Source organism: Anas platyrhynchos, chromosome 2 (assembly GCF_047663525.1).
Source record: "Anas platyrhynchos isolate ZD024472 breed Pekin duck chromosome 2, IASCAAS_PekinDuck_T2T, whole genome shotgun sequence".
Classification (NCBI taxonomy): Eukaryota; Metazoa; Chordata; class Aves; order Anseriformes; family Anatidae; genus Anas; species Anas platyrhynchos.
The window spans coordinates 80032139-80051249 of record NC_092588.1 but is presented as its reverse complement, the minus strand read 5'-3'; the positions used below and the strand labels follow the sequence as shown (position 1 = coordinate 80051249).

At 38.6% G+C, this 19111-nt stretch overlaps 1 protein-coding gene across 3 annotated transcripts in view; it reads left to right on the top strand.

The window, feature by feature from the left end:
* Positions 1-14318, top strand: part of RELCH (RAB11 binding and LisH domain, coiled-coil and HEAT repeat containing) — a 74341-nt gene extending 60023 nt beyond the window's left edge. Inside the window, exons 23-29 of one of the 3 annotated variants that reach the window (XM_038175614.2) lie at positions 4703-4785; positions 4971-5034; positions 6640-6778; positions 7478-7594; positions 8251-8339; positions 11170-11240; positions 12533-14318. In XM_038175614.2, the coding sequence (XP_038031542.2) occupies positions 4703-4785; positions 4971-5034; positions 6640-6778; positions 7478-7594; positions 8251-8339; positions 11170-11240; positions 12533-12653 (684 nt within the window). In that variant the 3' untranslated portion in view covers positions 12654-14318. Of the gene's footprint in view, positions 1-3941; positions 4025-4702; positions 4786-4970; positions 5035-6639; positions 6779-7477; positions 7595-8250; positions 8340-11169; positions 11241-12532 lie in introns of those variants that run through there. The other 2 variants (XM_038175613.2, XM_038175616.2) reach the window with 2 other exon arrangements.
* Positions 14319-19111: the final 4793 nt, after the last annotated feature.

The window sequence follows — 19111 nt, the reverse complement described above, 5'->3', positions numbered from 1 at the left end:
TAGTGTATATATAAAAATAGAGATTCAGATAAAATTGATACATGTTTAAAAATTACGAATTGCTTCAAGAAGCTGTGTACTATGTGATGGAGCAGGAAGTTGTACAGTTGTTTCTGTATCTGTTCATTATTCAACAGCACATCTTTCATTAAGCGGTTTGTCATTAGCCACTTTCAAAATGTTTCTGTAGTCACCGTGTATGTGTTCTTTGACCTGCTACTGACTTGGGTTTTGCATTCTGATTATTGCATGCTGACAAACATTTTCTGATTATGAAAATGCATTTCTTTGCAAAATTGTGTTCAAACCAGAATTAAATTCATTGTCAAATGTGTTTGCTTAGGTCTGTATGTAAATATAAGCAAGCATCTCTCTCCAAGTTGTAACATTTGCTTTTGCTAGTTAACACGTCATCGGTGGCCTAATTCACAAGTTAGTGGTTTTCAATACCTTTGTCTGTATGCAAACAGTCCACTGCATTGTAGCTCAAACTAGTTTCCATTGGTGCCAAATATGGTGGTACAAACATGAATGATTCTAATTTTTACAAAAAAAAAACAACATGATTGGCTAAATATACAATTCCTTAATTTACTATATTGAAAACTTCATCTTTTTATTCTGAACAGATTTTTAGATGTTAACATAGACTGTTGCCTTCAGGTAATAAGTATGATTTTATTTCTATATCATGCCTTTGTTTTATCAAGTTTTAATTAAAAAAGGCATATACAGAAACACTGTATGAAACATATTCTACTCACTGAACAAAGAGATACCTTTTTTCATTCTTTTCATACCTTCCTTTTGTTTGGGATTCTGTTAATTTGGATTCATTGTATAGCTTTGCTGCAGATATATAGCTGAATCTGCCATTTTGTAGCTATTTGCAAACACAAATCACAAAAACAGAGCAATTAGTATAACCAAAATCATTAGTTTTCTCTACTGCAATTTTGCAAGTCATTGCAGATAAAGCGCTAAACAACGGCAAGACCTGTTGTTTGACTTTGCTTGAAAATATCCAACTTTATATTTGTTAATTTTTCCCTGTAAAAAGGAGATGGCAATTTTTGGTCAATGCATGAAAGACTTTAGTTAATACAGGCTGTTGTCTTAGTTGCAGTTTTCTACTGCGACTGCATATTGGTTATTTTTAGGTAGTTCTGCATGCTACTTGACTGCTTGTTCCCTAATACATTTCAATTTTTACTAATGCAGAGGCATCTTGATTGAAGACACTCTTCTCAATTGATAGATTTTTATAATGTTTCCACTTAGTAGCCACAGCATACGTATTTATACATGGCAGTGTAAGTCAGCTCTGAACAGAGATGGTGATAGTTGGTTTTACTTTTGAAAATTCCTTTATTCAAGGAATTTCTGACGTCTCAGAGGTTGCTCACCAGCAAGGCCCAGCAATTCTCTGATAAGATAGATGATAATGACTAGACAGTAAGACAGAAGAGCGTGTCACCAGCAGGACAGCTGTATGTGTGCTATAAATATTCTGACCAGTGCAGTGGTCTGCAGCAGCACAGAGACCACTGTGATTAATGCCTGCAAAATCACGTTACCAAACCTTAAAGTCTGTTGTGGCCAAGAAGGGCACAGAGGTCCTGTGTCACTGCTCGCCTTTGGGGACAGGAAGCTTTGTGCTACAATTTCTGAGGTGTACTATGTCTGAAGTAATGAACACACATTGTTCTATAGCAATTAAAAGAGGTTTTTAAAATTTGTGTTGTCTTTCTCACTGTAGCCTTACGTGCTGCTATGTGGCTTTGCCCATCCAGCTGTTTCTTTTGCTCCTGTGTGTTAATGTTTTCTGTCAGTAGTTTCCCATTTAAATGTCGATGCAAACAGATTTGACCGTGCTGGTTTGAACAAGCGTGTAGTTGAGTTATAAACTTTGTTGGTCTGTTTAGGTGCAAGGTTAGGAACATATGTCCAGAATGACACTTGAATCATGAAGCATGTTTCGTTTTCTGTAAGACAATGATGCCATTTGCCGTGCTTTACCTTAATTAGAAGTGCAGCAGGTCACATAATCATGGAACTGAGATCATTCTAGAAAGTTTGCTAATCACAAAGCGCTACATTACGTCCAGATTTTTCTCAAAATTCAGATTAGTAAAGAAAAAAGTAAAGAACCTCTGTGTTCAAAATTGAAAACAGTAAGCATTGCTTAACTTCTCTGTATGAGAGGAAGGTCACCATGGCTGAACAGTGAGCTCTGTCTTTATCATCATTTTGAAGAGTACTCCTAAAGCTGAATACAGCAGCACTTTTTAAGTTGCTGCCACTCCAAATAATCATGAAAAGCAGTGGTATTAAAATGCAGTAGTTTGCTAGTGCACTCCTAGTACTATGTGAATTATGAATGTAGGAAGTTGCAGCTTTCCACCCCTGGGTGTTTTGCAGCAGTAATGCTTACGCAGTTTAACAATTCTCTCCCCTCTGCTTCCTTCTCAGTTATCTGTAATCACACTGTGTTCACAGCATGTGTGCACACATGCACAAATATTGCTTAATAAAATCACACCTTTGTGTATAAGGCTTCTGGAAAGTCAGGTTCCTTCCAGTCTTTAATTAATTGACTTCATGTTTTAAATTCAGAGTCGGTAAAAGCGGAATGCTCAATCAAATAGCAGAATGTAAAATTCTCCAGTTAGAGAGTGTAAATATTTTTTTGCCTGATTTTAGCACTGCATGATACACTACCAGGTACTGCTTTCCCCATGGCATATATGGATCTTACATATTCTCTTGTGACCCTTCTGGAAAAAATGCAGATAATTTACTTTGTGTTCATGATGTGATGTAGGTAATTAGAATATAGCTAAATATTGAGAACATACTTCAAATTTCTCTCAGAAACTACTCACCAAACCTATTATGCCTATCCCCTAAAACCATCAAATACAGGCAGACTTTCTTACATATAAGATGCTTTTCCTTTATTACTAACGCAGATAAAGACAAGCAAAACAAAACACAACTGTTGGCTGAGGAGGAAAGTTTAGAATCTGCCATTTTCTCAAAATGAGGCTATCTTATAGGTAGAAAACATGTAAAGGGCATCTGCTTCACAAACACAGAGTTCACAAGTATATACAAATACATATATGGTTGCTACATAAGTAATGTTAAAAAAAAACACTTGGAAGTGCCTAAGTGTAAACAACTTCCACATGTTTATGGATAATGACATAAATTTCACTGTGATCTCAGTTCTTAATATTTGGGATGTATTGCAAAAAACAGGTCTTTTAGTACTCAAAAAGACTTGGTGAAACACATTTCATGGTTAAATCAAGGATTATTATCCATTTTCTACCTGCATAGACCAGCAAGTATAACTTGGGTTGTTTCACATACAGACTGCTTAGAGGGCTGTTAAATCTAAAATAAATAATGATTGTGGAAAGCTTAGTGGCCTCTGGGAAGATGCTGGTTGGTTTTTTTTGTTTGTTTGTTTTTTAGAAGAGCACATGCATTTGGCCTAACTAAAGAAATCTTATTTTGCATTTGACAGTCCCATACTGTAAGAAACACCATTCCGTTGAGGTAGAGCACTGTTTAGATTAGACTGTCAAAGTTGAATTGGCATTGTTGTAGTGTTTTGAAAGATTTGAATGATGATGCATAAATTACTTCCTAAACTTTCCAAAGTTTGTGTTTTTAAATTGCTGAAAATAGAGAAAACTACTTTGTGTCATGGAATTTGTCAGGTTTGTGCTGATTGCCAGACCACTTCAGCTTTCTTCGTGCCTTTGCATTTATGAAGCACTAGTGTAGCAGTATTTGCTTAGCTTCTAATTTTGGTTTGCTTTTTGTGTTTTTTCTTTCTCTCTCTTGGTTGTGCCGTTCTTCTTCCCATGATACTGTGCTCGCTATTTCCGTGCATCACCTGTGATAACCCCCCTGCTCCGACCATTCAGCTGTTGGTGAAGGGGGTACATGAAACTCTGGTAGCTCAGAGAGTTGTTCCTGCTCTCATTACTCTCTCCAGTGACCCTGAAATGTAAGTTTCCTGACTGTCTTATACATCTAGCATCCCTCTTAATACTTAGGAAGAAATAACCATCAGTTCTGTTTCTTACTCTAGTTGAGAAAAAAAAAAAAAAGGAGTTACTTCTAAACCAATGTAACTTTAAAATCACCTACCTGTAAATAGAAAGGTTTATTGGAACAGCTAGAACTGAACAGAATAAATTTGCAGAATACATTTTAAGTAGAAAACTAAATCAATGTCTTTTTTGATCTTTATAATAAATCACAATTTCAATTTTGCCATTTGCTTAAAACATTTCTAGTAGAAAGCTGCATATTAATGTGCTCTGTAATGCTACCAGCTTTACTATAAAGTATCATCTGCAATATTGAAATGTGGAACAGCCTTGGCAGTACCTAATTTCTGGTAGACAACCATAGTACTTAAATTCCTGGACTATATATAATATAATACTCTGATGTGATATTTCTTTCAAGCTAAGGAGGGATGCTTTGCTAATCTTACTAACAGGTTTATTATCAATAAACGCTAGAGCATGAATAGTGTCTTAATCAGTTTAATATATTGTGTGGGTGACTAAAACAAGATAAACCCCAAGAGTCTGCCTGCCCATCCTCAGTCACAGCTAACCCAGTTCTCCTTCCAGTTTACCAAACCATTTTTTATTGCATGTTGACTGGTTTACAGCTGACTCTTCGAGGCATGAGTGAAGCATTAGTTGGCAAGCGGGTTGCTCCGGCCCTTGTAACCTTGTCCAGTGATCCTGAATTGTGAGTTTCAGATTGAGACCTTGAGTTAATCCTGTCTGTCTTTTCTCCTGGTCTGCTTTTTTTGTTTTGTCATTGCTAGAAACTAACGTAACTTAAAGTACTAATTTTTTAGTTTTGCTCTATTTTTAATTATTTATATTCTTAATGTTGAATAGGTCTTAAAAGACACCATTTTTCTCTTGTAGCTCAGTGAGGATTGCAACAATTCCTGCTTTTGGGACCATCATGGAAACTGTTACTCAAAGAGAGGTAAGAGTCCTTTAGTCAGACTTGGTTTGATAAATCCAATAACTTACTATTAATAAACTTGGAGAAGAAAGGAAAAAAAAAAACCTTCTAAATTATTTCTTCATTGGTTGTTTTCTCTTTTAAAATACTTTCCAGTTTTTCTGTAGTCATTTTTGTTTATTCGTTTCATTTTTTTGTTTGTTTTGCATGCTATTTTTATACAAAAAAGCAAACCATCTTTTAACTAAGAAAAACATTTGCTTCTAAATATCAAGCCAAACACAAAAAAAAAAAAATATGCAAAGGGAGAGGCCTGTGCTAAAAGATGGGAAAACCATGACTAAAATACGTAAAACAAACAAACATTTTCTAATACAGTTGAGAAATCCAAATCCACTTTTTCCAAATTAAATAGGTGGCCTCACTTTAAAATGCTGATTTAAAAAAAAAATCATGTTAGGATTTGATTACCTCCACATAAATACATTGCACCATTTGAGATTGCTTGGGATATCGTGCTTGGCTTCCAACTACTTTAGAAGGGCACAAGTCTCTTGTAGTTCTTTCATGTTGCTGGTCCTCTGCAACTGTCTCAGCACGTGGTGCCCAAGAAGACATGAAAAGACATCACAGTGCAGTAAATGAAATGATACTTCAGGATAATGTAGATATGCAATTTCTCCTTGTTTTCTAAATGATGAAACATTTGTAGTAAATCAGAATTCTGAACAAGATGGCTAGGATTCTGCTCTGATTATAGAAATACTGTATTTTATTTTATGTACTAGTTGTACAATCAAATTTTTTTGTAAAGTCCTTGCAACTTTTTGCAGAGTTTGCATTCTTCCTGTAATTTCAACATACTCTAAAAGAATGCATTTGAGGAAATGTGAGTAAGAAGTCAGTGATGACTCACAAGTACTTGGAAGATGGCTAAGTTACAATTTTGCAGTTTGGATTGCATGTCTATAATCAGTTTGGAAAGCATACGGTTTTGTTCCCGCACAAAAATGACTGTATTCACTGTACTAATTATAATAAACCTTAGAGAACAAAGGTGGTAGCTCCTTCCAAAATGTAGCAGAAAATGTTACTTTAACAACTTTGAGTGCAAATTAAGTATTTGTCATCTTAGACATATTTGTATTTTGTTTCAGTTTTTCTAGCCTTTAGTTGAAGCAATCTTTTTAATTCCATTGCTTTTATGATGCTCATCTATGCATCTGTCTTCTGCAGGAATTTTTTCATCTTATTTAGGTGATATATTACAAAGAAACTAATGTGAACTCAGTTGTCTTTAAAAGAGAAACTCCAAAGATATTAGTAATGAGGGAAATTACAATAGATAAAAATTGTAAGCAAACTTCAGGAGGAGAGACTGGCTATGTGAAAGCACTCTTTGCCTATAGTTAAAGATAGATCGGAGTAAAACACTGTTAAGTCTTTAAAATATGGAGCTGGATTAAGCAGGTTGGAACATCCTATCAGAAAAGATTGTAAGTGAGCAGAAGGTCCAAGGTTTATCATCTAAAATACAGAGCATTTATAGATGTACTCTGAGCTTAATGTTTATAACACCTTAATTCTTTGGTGAACTTATTATATATTTCTCTGGGAACTTTTAAGCTTCTGGAAAGGGTAAAAATGCAGCTGGCATCTTTCCTGGAGGACCCTCAATATCAAGACCAACATTCTCTACATACAGAAATCATAAAAACGTTTGGAAGAGTTGGACCTAATGCTGAGCCCAGGTTTCGAGATGAATGTAAGTTGCATTGCTGGAAAGATGAGTTCTTCCTTGTCCTGAGGCTAATAGTTTGCTGTTGTGTTGATACTGTTTTTACAAAATAAATCCATGAAAACTCTTTATTTTTTAGAGTTTAGGTGTGTCCCTATATATTTTGTTTTGACTTTGCCAATATAATTTTCACTTGACCCCACGTTGATGTATCTACAACACATCAGCATATGGAAATTTAATTATTTCGAAGCTGAAGGGGACTGGTCACAAGAAAAAATATGAATTTGCTTTTTCTGAGTTACTTAGCATGTAAAATGCTTTCCTCTTCCTCTCTAGTCGGTGAAGATTTCTCATGACATGCATATCTCTTTCGCTAGCTGATGAGCTGTATTTATAAAATAGAAACATATTTTAGACAGCTTCAGCGACAGGGGAATAATAATGTCAAAATATTTTCTGTAAATTGTTCCTGTTCCAAAGGTGGTACTTTGAGGAGCCTTTTTCATTTTAGGTGTTCTTATGACACTGTTATTTCACATTGGAATTGGTCAATTACGCCTGCATGAACAGTTCCATCAGAAGCCATTATTTGCAGCTCTAATCCCACATTGATGCGTGCTGTTTCAGATGCCTGCGATTGTAACCTAACAGCTTAATGCTTAATGCTAAGCAAGTCTATGGAAAGCAATTTCAAATACTTATGCCAGTGTTTGCTTTTTACAGTTGTTATTCCACACTTGCACAAGTTAGCCTTGGTCAACAACCAGCAGTCCGTGGATTCTAAGAGACTGGATATCGCCACCCACCTGTTTGAAGCCTACAGCGCTCTTTCCTGTTGTTGTATCCTTTTGCCTTTTTTTTAGGGGAAGTTTAGGTGTTAATTCTGTTGGGGGGGGGGGGGGGGGGAGAAGATTAATATTTGAGAAATAATAAAGTTCGTCTTTGAATGTGTGATCTAAAATACGATCTGCTCAGTATAAAGAGGAGATTTTCACAGCAGGTGGAACTCAGAATCACAGAATCATAGAATTGGAAGGAACCCACAAGGATTATCAAGTCCAGCTGCTGGCACCACACAGGTCTACCCAAAAATTCAGACCATGTGACTAAGTGCACAGTCCAAACGCTTCTTAAACTCTGACAGGCTAAGTGCAGTGACTACTTCCCTGAGGAGCCTGTTCCAGTGCACAACCACTTTAAGTACTTTCAAAAAAATCCCTTGATCTGAACCAGTAACTGTAAAAACACATATGTTTACATATGGAAAAAAACAGTGTTGATGTATGAAAGATATGAAGTTACATATGTTTCAAACTTTTTTTTTTGTTAGTTGTAAAGTAGCAAATTCTGAAGTAGCTGTGCTGTTTTCTTGGGTATTGCTGCTGTAGCTTGTCCTTGTGTTCAGTAGGACAAAATTGTATAGAATCAGAAGACAGAATAAAATAGTATAATTTCAAAAGATGATCCTTACACTACCTTAACAACACAATTTTTAGTTATTTCAGAGGATTTAATGGTCAATCACTTTTTACCAGGACTTAAGTGTTTACGAAATGACATGGAACATCTCTCACCAGAGCATGAGGTGAGCAGCAACATTTACTGCGTATGAGATACAGGTGGCAGCAAGAGCTGAAATGTAATGATACTTAAAACCAGAAGTTAAGAAAAGCTACTCATAAATAGTATCAAAGTATATAAAATTGAGGGTTTTGGGGGAAAGAAATAGATCCCATGACTTAAAATCTGTAAAATTGATTATATCTTCAGGCTGAGTACCCTGAAGAGAAGTATTGAACTGCAGCTACTATCACAGATGTTTGCAGACTGAATAAAAATAAGTGTTTTTACCATTTGTTTTTTCATTAAAACAATAATATACTAAAATCCATGGCCACAATGCATCCAAGGAAATGGAAGTGAAAAGTGGTGGAGTTCAGGAGATGAAAGATAATCAAGTTAAGCAAAGAGAAGGGATAAGAAAACATAGTCCTGAAATATGTGGGATGAATTTCATATCTGGAGCACAGCTTCCAGTTCTGGGCTCCCCAGCAGAGAAGAGAGAGTGTCACACTGGAGAGTCCAATGAAGGGCCACTAAGATAATGAACTGGAGCATCTTCCTATGAGGAGACGTGAAAGAGCTGGGACTGTTCAACCTGGAGAAGAGAAGACCCCAGGGGATCTCATCCATGTGTACAAACACTTGAAGGGCAGCTGCAAAGAGGCAGAGCCAGCCTCTTCGCAGTAGCGCTCAGGGACAGGACAAGAGGTAGTGAGAACAAACCGGAATGCAGGAGGTGTTATCTGAACACCAGGAAACACTTTTTTTACTGTGAGGGTGACCAAGCACCGGTCCTAGAGAGATTGTGGAGTCTTGTACCTTGGAGGTGTGCAAAAACTATCTGGGCATGATCTGGGGCAACCTGCTCTAGATGGCCCTGATTAAGAAGGCGTGTTGGACTAGATGGTTTCCAGAGGTCCCTTTCAACATCAACCATTCTGAGAACCCGTGAATCATAAAAAGCAGGTTATAATAAGTAGACAGGACAACATGAGAGCTACCATGGTAGGCGCTCGCAGAAAGCAGCAAAAGCAGAGAGGTATCTAGAGAAACTGGCTTGAGAAGCTTGAAAGTTTTGGCCATGTGTCTTGGTCTTTTTTGTAAGTACCTGAAGATGATGAACACTAGTAGGGATTGGAATACATAGAGATTAATTCAGTACCTGAAAGTAAGAGAAGTAATTTAGTTGCATGCTGGAAAATCTTGACAGTCTGAACACTTCAAGTAATGGAAGAAAAGATTTAATCTAAGTGTCTGAAGGAAGGTCTTTATGAATGTCTTTTCTGAAGGTTAATAGTGTTCTTCAGGGACTGTGTTGTACTTGAGAAAAGTAATTACTGTTCTTTATGTTGGTGAAGTGAGATAATTCAGTTAGACTATATTTTCTAGGAGTCCTAAATTCTTAAACTTAGTAACAAATTCCCTTCTGGTTACATTTTTAGCCTAATAACCCATAGTCTAATTCATGTTTGCTCTGTATGATATTATTCTTTATTAATTATCTGTGGAACTGGGGGGTGAAGGACTTTGAAACCTTATGAGGAAATAATCTGACTTCAGAGGGCATTCAGATTGGGACAGTAGTGGTCTGAGCATCAATCAAAGGCAACTGGATACTCTGTGTTCAGAGTGAGCTGGGAGGTGCGGTGTGTGTTGGGAAGTCCAGGAACACACCTGAAAGCTGCAGTAGGCAAAAGTTGGGTTTAGTTTCATTTTCTTTCTTCTGTCATGTTGAGTAATGAGATAACTCTTACAAATATTAATACTTCATTTTTGTGTAGTCATTAGTGGAACTCGAAAAGTGTAAGGACATTTTCAGTTCTAAAAAAAAAAAAAAAAAAAAAAAAGCTTAAAAGCTTATGTAGTTCAGTTTGAGTCCTGTAGCCAGAGAAGGAACTGAAAGCTTAAATAGGCTGAAATAAATAAATAACAGATTATTGAGGGCGATCTTGATCACATTCTGCTTCACTATGACAGATTGTCTTCAGGCATGATGCCAAATGTTTTATTTTCTTATCCCAAGGGAAACATAAGCTTTAAAATATTTGCTCCAACTCCAGTGTGCTAGAAAACTCACTATGAACCCATAGTGAGTTTACTGCAGAACTGGAATTGCCTTGCCTTGCTCCTTGCCCTGACGTGATGCTTGTAGGCACCACGACAGAGATCTCTAAGACCCAGTCAGTTCTGTTGCCAGTCTTTCAAGTGAGGAAGTTTAGTCCTAAGTATTCTGCAGAAAACTTTAGTGCTGGAATTGCTAAAGTAAAAGGGGGAGGGAAAAAAAACAACTTGATCTATAGTAACCCTGGAAGACATCAGTGAAATGATGTATTAAGTTTACTTTCACATTTCCTTTCCATTAAGTTATCTCTGCACACTACTACGCTTTTTTCTTTTCGTTCCTTGCTTTTTCGTTCATGCATCATGCTGGTAATTACAAGAATTTTAAAACATACTTGAAAACTAAAGGGAAATACAGGGAAGATGAGCGTTTGTAAAAGTTAACTGTTAATAAAAGTAAGGTTTGAAAAAAAAGAAGATAAGAAGATGCGTTACAAAAGTGAGTTTGGTTTGGCTCTTTTTAAAAAAAAAAATAGGAGGGAAGCAGAAGGAACTCTTGAACTCTTGTAACTGGTTCAAAAATCTTTTCTTCCTTAAAATATTTTGAATGGTTTTGTTGTTTCTACCCCAAGGCATTATCAGATGGTTGCTACTTAAATGTACTTGAAAAACACGGGAGATTAATTTTAAACAGTTCTGCTAGTGTCAAAATTAGTTGGGGAGCAGATTTAGTATGAAGTGTTGATGTAACAGAAAAAGTATCATATCTATCTCTTCCTTATTCATTTTAGGTCATTTTAAGCTCCATGATAAAAGAATGTGAACAGAAAGTGGAAAACAAGACCGTCCAAGAACCACAGGGGTAAGGCTTTCACTTCTCTTTTCTTTTCCTGTGCCTCCAGCATAATGTTCTGTGGAGGATTTTCTGGAATGGTGTCCAAGATTGTGACCAGAAGTCCTGCACTGAAGCACATCTTAGGAACTTTAGTTCAGTTTTGGTTGTTTCTGTCTCTCTGGTGTAAAACACAGAGTGACAGACTGGTAGTTGTATCGTAATAATGAAGCTCCTGTTTTCCACATGACGTGGTTCTTAGTTTTTGATCCTTAGAAGACGGTAATTGAGCTTCTGACCTGAATCTCAGAAGGCAGGAGGTGCTTAGCTTAAGTGCTGAAAGCAATGCATGTGGCGGGCATCTCACATCCCTCTTTCATGAGGATGGCCTGCAGGCTGAAGTTCTCATAGTGCTAAAAGCCTACTCCAGACTGCTGGTTTTGCTTTATTGTGACTAGAGCACATGAGAACAGCTGTAGCATTGTGTAGGTTCAGTGTGTTGCTCTTTCTAGTCTAGTCTGTGAAAACTTGGTGGACTCTGCATTGTGTTGCTCAGTACATATGAAGTAGGAGGAAAGGTGGCAGGGGTCACATGCACAGTCACCAGAAGGCTTTTCTGCCAGGTGAAACCGATAGAGCTGTGCCCAAGGGTGGCAAGAAATGTACAGGGTATCTATCAAAGGAAGGCTGAGCAAATATGTAAAATAAAGATCTATTGGGAGTTACTAAGTTGACAGGCAACACAAATTCTGGACTCTGCTCAGGCAGAAGCAGTTGGCAAATAAGAGTTCTAAGGAGAGGGGCCACCATTTATACTTGCTTTGCTTTTACTCTTCCCTGCATGTCTGCTTTTGGTCACTGACAGAGGCAGGATACATAGATCTAGATAGATCCTTGGTGTAATCCAGTACTGTGGTCCTTGTATTAAACATAATATTTGAAGGATAAAGATTGACATTTCTGGTGAGAAGGTAAAGCTGATCTTTCCACAGAGATGTTTGTCACTGTAGCAATCGTTAAATATCTAATTAATGCTAGTGTGATGACTTCCAAAGGTAGCAAAAAATAGTGTGCAAAAAATGTTTTACTGCTTTTCACTAGAACTGTTCTTGAGGTCATGATAATTCACTTTATGGTGTTATGTGAATGGTATTATATGTATCTGGGCTTGGTGGCAATGGTTTTTCAATTCTTCATGATGGATTGGTCTTTTGTCATCTTTAAACCACTAAAAGGCAAAGACAATTTGGATGTTTATTAAAGAACAGCACAGTGTTCTTTTTGTTTGTAGTCTTCTGTAACGGAATTTTTGTCTTTCCTAGCTCAATGTCGATTGCTGCGAGCCTTGTGAGTGAGGATACAAAGACCAAGTTTTTGAACAAAATGGGCCAGCTGACTACATCGGGTGCAATGTTGGCTAATGTGTTCCAGAGGAAGAAGTAAGATGGGAACAGGAGCTCCCAGCTAACACTAAGATGGACCTCACAGAGACTGGTTCCTGTACTTGAAGTACTTGCCTTTTTATTTCTTCTGTCTTATGTTCTTGTAGTATAATTTTATTCTAACCTCCAAAGATATTTGCACTGCTTTTGAATATCGCTGTGTACCTGTTAATTTTGGGTTAACTGTGGTTGATATAAAACTGAAATCATAGTCTGTACCAAGTCCCTGTTCTGTGTTCTTGTCTTTCCGGCATAATTTTTTTTTTTTTTATATAGTGGAAGGGTTTTGTTTTTTTGTTTTTTATTATTATTTTCTGACAGGATATCAGCAAATATCTGTATTATACATGGAGCTATTATGACGGTACTTAAAATAATGTAAATTTGAAGTCATTGTCATGAAGTAATAAAAGTGGAGATTACTTATGTATTTAAATTATGAAAGAGTAATGCAGATTTTTTTATTATGTTTCTAAAAAGAAGAGGAGGAGCCACCAGCATTTGTCTGTGCTTCTAGGGTTGTTTTTGTAAGTATTGTGCATCTTGAATCCAGAGGAATTGCAGCATCTAATGTCTAGGACTGCTTGCACTGCATCAGTCTGCAGGGAATGCTCATGTTTCAGATGCTTTATGCTGACATTGTAAATGCTGTACAAAATCCTTCAGATAAAATTCTCACATCTGTTGCGGTTTTTGAGGGATGTTTTGTTTTGTTGGAGTTTTTGTTTTATTTTAAAGCACTTTAACAACTAGTTGCACATCCAGAGGCACATTTGCTACGTAAAGGCAAAACATGATAAATGAAGATTAACAAATGTGTAAACTACTACAGGGTCCCAACACAGTTCTGCAGGCAGAGTAACCTTATGCAGGAGAAAGACTGCTTTCGTCTTGCATTCATTGTGCAGTTCTGTGTACTCACAGATTTTGTCGTTTAGCTTGAATCTCAGTTCAAATTTCATTTCAGAATAGTCGAAATTATAGTAAGGAGTTTTGACATGCAGTTTCTTTCAGGTGTTAGGTAGACTGCATACATACTTTATGAAAAAACATTACAAGGAGTATCTTGTAATGAAGTGTTTTTCTTAGCAAGGAAGCATTAACAACTAAATCCGTTTATTCTTATGCAGCACTTTTTTTTTTTCCTTTATGTCAATGTAAGCTTCTGAAAGCAAACTCAAGTGCATGCATAAACTGGTAAGACGTGATAAACTCTAAAAGATCAGGCATTCTCTGAGACGACACCATTCAGTTGGAAGCATAAACACCTTTAAGGATAGGGAAGCAAAGGAGCGAAGGGAGAAATTGCAATCTCCTGGGGCAGGATATGGATGGCAGCACTTCACATAGTGCCCTCAAGTGGAAATAATAGAGGGAATTTGAGGCTTCTGACTGCTTCGTGTCTGTGCCTGTTGGCTCTGCGTATACGGTTGCCTGCCGTGTTTGTGTTGTGACAGGGCCTGCTGCACACTTGCACACTGCCAGTCCCTTTACCCTTCACCGAACCATTTTTCTTGAGGTTACAGACAGCTCCATGCCTTCTTGTTGCTTGTTACCATGAAAGTATACTTTTAGCAGACTGACTGTGAAATGGAGACATTCCTGAGGAATGGGAAGTGGTGATGTTCCTCTCTATTGTTCTGTTGTCAATAAAAAGTTTTGTATACCTGCCGTGTCTTGTTATTTCCTCTCTTCTCCAAGATGATGATCACATCAAAACAGCCCTTATATTATGTTAAATACACAGAAATCCTTTAGCCTTTTTTTTTTTCATTCTCTGTACAAATAGTTGCAGTGCCAGAGGTAGCACTGTAGTCCTGAGACCAAAATAATTTTACAGCCAAACTCTTCACGGCAGAGCAGCTGCGTGCAGCCTGCCTGTGAGAGTGGTTCGTAGCCCCCACTGCACTTCAGCCAGAGTTTGGAAACCTGCTGATCAGCACAAGCCAAAAAGCTGTGACAGCAATTTAACCATGGGTGATTGTGGCATGAGAGCCTCCTTAGTTTATGAGTGTAAATGTAGCATCTGTAAACTTGCAAAGTTTAGCTTTCGGTAGTCAGCGTTTTACTCCATACTAGCTGATCCAAGGAGGAATTTGACTGAGAAACCCCAGAAAAACCAGCTCCGTTGTCATGACCACTGAGCTGAAAAAAGTGCTTTTTTAGGCAACAATCATCTTGCAGGTAGTCTCCAGGAGTTTAACCTCCTAAATTTCATGTCTCTTAGTGTATGTTGTTTTTTTCCTTTGGGGGGTGGAGGGGGGTAGTGTTGTTTTTGTTTTTCCTCCAAGCAGTGGTACTGTTGCATTCAGCAGTGAGATAGTAAAGATTTAGAGCTCTTAAATTAAATATATATGTATTTTTTTTTCTTTAAAATCGACTTGTTTTCTTCCTGTTATATAAAACAAGTCGAGTGAACCTTCTGAGCAAAAGTGCTTCACTAAAGCAAGACAGATGGATAGTCAGCATGGAAAGGAATTCATCCTCAAAGACTTATCTTCAGTCGCTTATAATTTTGCTAAAATAAGGATTCTGTAAAAGACAAAATGTTAAAAGACAAAATTTAAAGGATCAACTCCTGTGCTCTTAGACAAAGATGGTCGATGGGTGGAAGATACACGGCTGCCTGGGTGAGTGTTCATGATCTAAATATGTTTTGTGTGGATTAGATACGAGTCATTATTTGCATGTACTCTGTTCTGAAAGAGATTGTTTTCTAAATTTTAAGTAAAGTAAGTTAATATTTTTTTATATTCTAATCAATGAGAATTAAGGGAGGTCTTTGAGAAAATCACAGAATCATCTAGGTTGGAAGAGACCTCCAAGATCACCAAGTCCAACCTCTGACCTAACACTAACCAGTCCTCCACTAAACCATATCCCTAAGCTCTACATCTAAACATCTTTTAAAGACCTCAAAGGCTTACAGGTGAAATAATCTCTGGTGAAGAAGGGGGAAGAATTATTGTATCGGAATTTGTTGCTACGTGCAGATAAGGTTTAATAATGGTGCAGAAAAAGCAGAAATGTGGAATATTTCTGTACTCCATGTTGTGATGGTGTTAGGATTTTTCGGTTCTAGGAGTTTTAGTGCAGTTTCTAAAAATGGCTATCTTTCATTGAAGGTGTTTTAAGTATTTTTCTGTATAAAACTTGCTGATGTTGATACTGAAGTAACGATGAGAAAGCTTCATGGAGTAGAAAGCTGCTGTTATGCTGATATAATGGGCTGACTGGCACGGCGTTCATCCTAGACAGAATCACAGGATAACTGATGAACTGCAGGATCGTGTCAGGCAACAGCGTGTCAAGGAAACTGGTTTGTTGGCTTGCTGAGTGTGTTTGGCTGGTATTTCTAGCTAACATTCAGGTCATGAAAAAGATAGGAGTAGCTAGTTTGTTTTAGGCAATGAAATTGGCTGACAGAGGCATGGAGGAGCGTTGTTTTCCCGTACATTGGCCAGCCAGGTCCTGGATTTCAGTAGCGTATGGCAATGTATCAGGGGTTAGCAAATCTCAACAAGTAACCACTAATGACTAATCATTTTCCAGGGAAACTGTTTCTAAAGCGCCCTGCCTTTACGTTTGATGCTCTCCAGTATTCACAAGGAAGCTGTACGAAAGGTGGTTCTGCCTACAGAGTTTGTAAAAGGCCTGCAGGTCAGTGGCAAACAGCGCGGTTCGCTGGAGGTGCCTGGACTGCGTACTGAGCTTGAACTTGTGTCGTACTTTCAATGTAGTGGAAAGTTTCCTCTGGCTGAAGATTTCCAGTTTGTAGAAAGCTTGAGCAAGAGCAGTTACACAGTAGAAATCAGTGACTTGAAAATGTGATTCGTGAACCTGGCTGTTTCATTTCCCAGCACATGCATTGTGTGCACTCCTCACCGTCTCCCTCACCTTCCACCCTTGGGGCTGGCCTGCACCCTAACCTGCGAGAGGCACGCTTTGGGACACCAGCATCCCCAGCAGGACATCCTCCAACATCTCCGTCCCAGAGGCAGATGCCCTTTTTTAATTCTACTGTTTAAGTCCTTTGTGCGTACAAATAGGACTGCTTGCTGTGGATTTGAGTACGCCCAGATGCATCTCCAGGCTGCACAGAAGTCGGTGCTCTGGGCAGCACAGGGAAAGCTCCCAGCACTGCCACTGCTGCTCTTGTCCTAAGGATGAACGTAGGACTTCAGCCTTGGAGGTCAGCACCAGCGCGAACAAATGTTCAAAGTTAAAAATTCACCACGACGTTTGTATTTCCTTCCAGAAGTATGCAGGCATGGTTATCACCACAGGTGATAACGTCGGTGATAAGGTATCAGTTCAATGAGTGCTTGCACATGCTTCAAACATTCGGTGTGTTAGCAGCGGCTAGTTGTGCGCTTGCTCCTTCTGAATGTGGCAGACTTCAGGTTTCTGACAGGCACTCCGCTCTGGTACGTTTCTGTGGGATTGTCAGAAGTGTGTTTGGTGTAACCCACACCATATGTGCCTTACAAGCTTCCTGATAGTTGCTCTGTCATGAAAAATAATGTGTGCGTCTGAAAATCTTAGGCAGATTGGGCAATAGTCTGCTGTGGAAATGTGTACTTCAGAGGAAGAAGACAGTTTCAAGTTGACGGTGTTTTCTGTGTATAGATTTTTTGGGGGGGTACATCATTGAATTTTTCAATGGAGACCCAGTGAAAGCCTGCCTGGGGATGTGAACGTGAGCCTGTTCACGTGTGTAGAGGCGTTGTTTGCATTCGATTGCTGTATCTACCAAAACAGACTTTATCTTTGCTTTTCAGGTTGAAAATGTCTGAATGACAGGAGTCAAGTTGGCTGGTTGTCTGGGAATTAGTCACTGTTTATCCAAGCTCTGGGAAAAGAGGCGTTTGCACACCACTGCTGAAATTGCTTCATTTTCAGACAGTTGTAAAACTCACAATACGGCACTGACTGCTGTACTTCTTTGACATATTTTTGGCATGCAATTTCTACTTCTCTCTTGCTAGGAAGGAGGTAAGAAGAGATCTGTACTAACAAACCATGCCACTGCTAATTTATCGACTGCTCTGCTGGTTTGTTTCTGTGGCAGACTTCACAAAGGAAGGGGTCCTGGTATCAAATAGGGTATTTTGAATCCGTCACACCTGTAAGGCTGCACGTGGTTTTCCATCCCTCTTCTTTAAAAAGAGCACTGCAAAGGATAGCCCAGGAGAGTCTTGCACATCACAGTAGTGAATGGAAACAGCAGGCACCCAGCTGCCATCAGAAGTTCAAAACTTTCAGATTTCAGGTATTTCATCTTTATTCGAAGTATGTGTTTTGCAAAGCTAGCTGAAAACAAAAACAAAAAACAGTACTCGATAATACAAAATGTATCTTTTCTATAAAATAAAAGCTGAAAAAAACAGTTTTGGTGTAAATCTTTGTTTTTTACTTGTGCTGCACAGAATTATAAATGCAATAAATGAAAGAGCATTGATAACACTTTCTCCTATATGTTCTCTAGTTTATATTTCCAAGCATTCGCATTTCAGTTTCTAACAATCTCCTGCAATACATAATTAAGACTATAAAGCACCCAGTGGTGGCTTCTGTGGTTTTTGGCTCAGAAACATAAAATTTAACTCAGAGGAAAATGTCTGAGCTTTCCAAAAGAGGCTGTTTTCAGATAGTGGAAAGGAGGAAAAAAAAAAAAAAAAAAAAAAAAAGGAAGGGAAAAAAGAAAAAAAGAGAGAGAAAAATTTCAGCAAATACTTCAGGCAAGATTGAGGATCAGAATGTGAAAATAATGAAGCTGCTGTGTAACAGTGAAGTGCCTGGAGCAGCACTGCACTGAGCAGGGCTGGGCTGCCCTCAGCACCTTCCCAGGCAGAGGACAAGGCGTCTAACTGCTGGTGACAACGAGCTTGCTCCTGTAAATCTGTGGTTAGAGTGAGCAGCTGGTAAATAAACACTGCTCATAGCCTTGGTATTGTGCTAAATGTGAAAAGGGGAAGAGACTTAACAGCTTGTTCTGTTTAAAAAGAAGCATTTCCTTGTGTGTCAAATACAAGCACTTCAAAAAAGTGAGCTGCTGCCAGTGGGGAGGTGGCTCTGGCACAAGGATCTCCACTGGTCTCCCCCCAGGAGCAAAAGCCATCCTCAGCATCCTCAGGTAGCTGCGGTACCGAGGCCTCACGTGCTGCCTCACGAAGCGCCGGGTGAAGGAGGCGTTGTGCATCACCCCCTGCGCACACTCAGCACCGTGGCCTTCCCCCTGTCCTCCTATTGCTCTGTTCAGCAGAAGGGCTGCGGGCTGGCCAGCCTGTGTGCGTAGAGGCCATGAATCTTCTGGCAGCTCAGCTGGGCTCTGATCCTACAACTGCAAGCCTTACAGCTCCCTAAAGCCCCGCAGCACACCCCTGGCCTGGCTGCTCTTGAGGTGAAGGGGCAGCAGCACCAGCTGCCAGCCCTGGGCCAGGAGAATCAGCGTGGTGT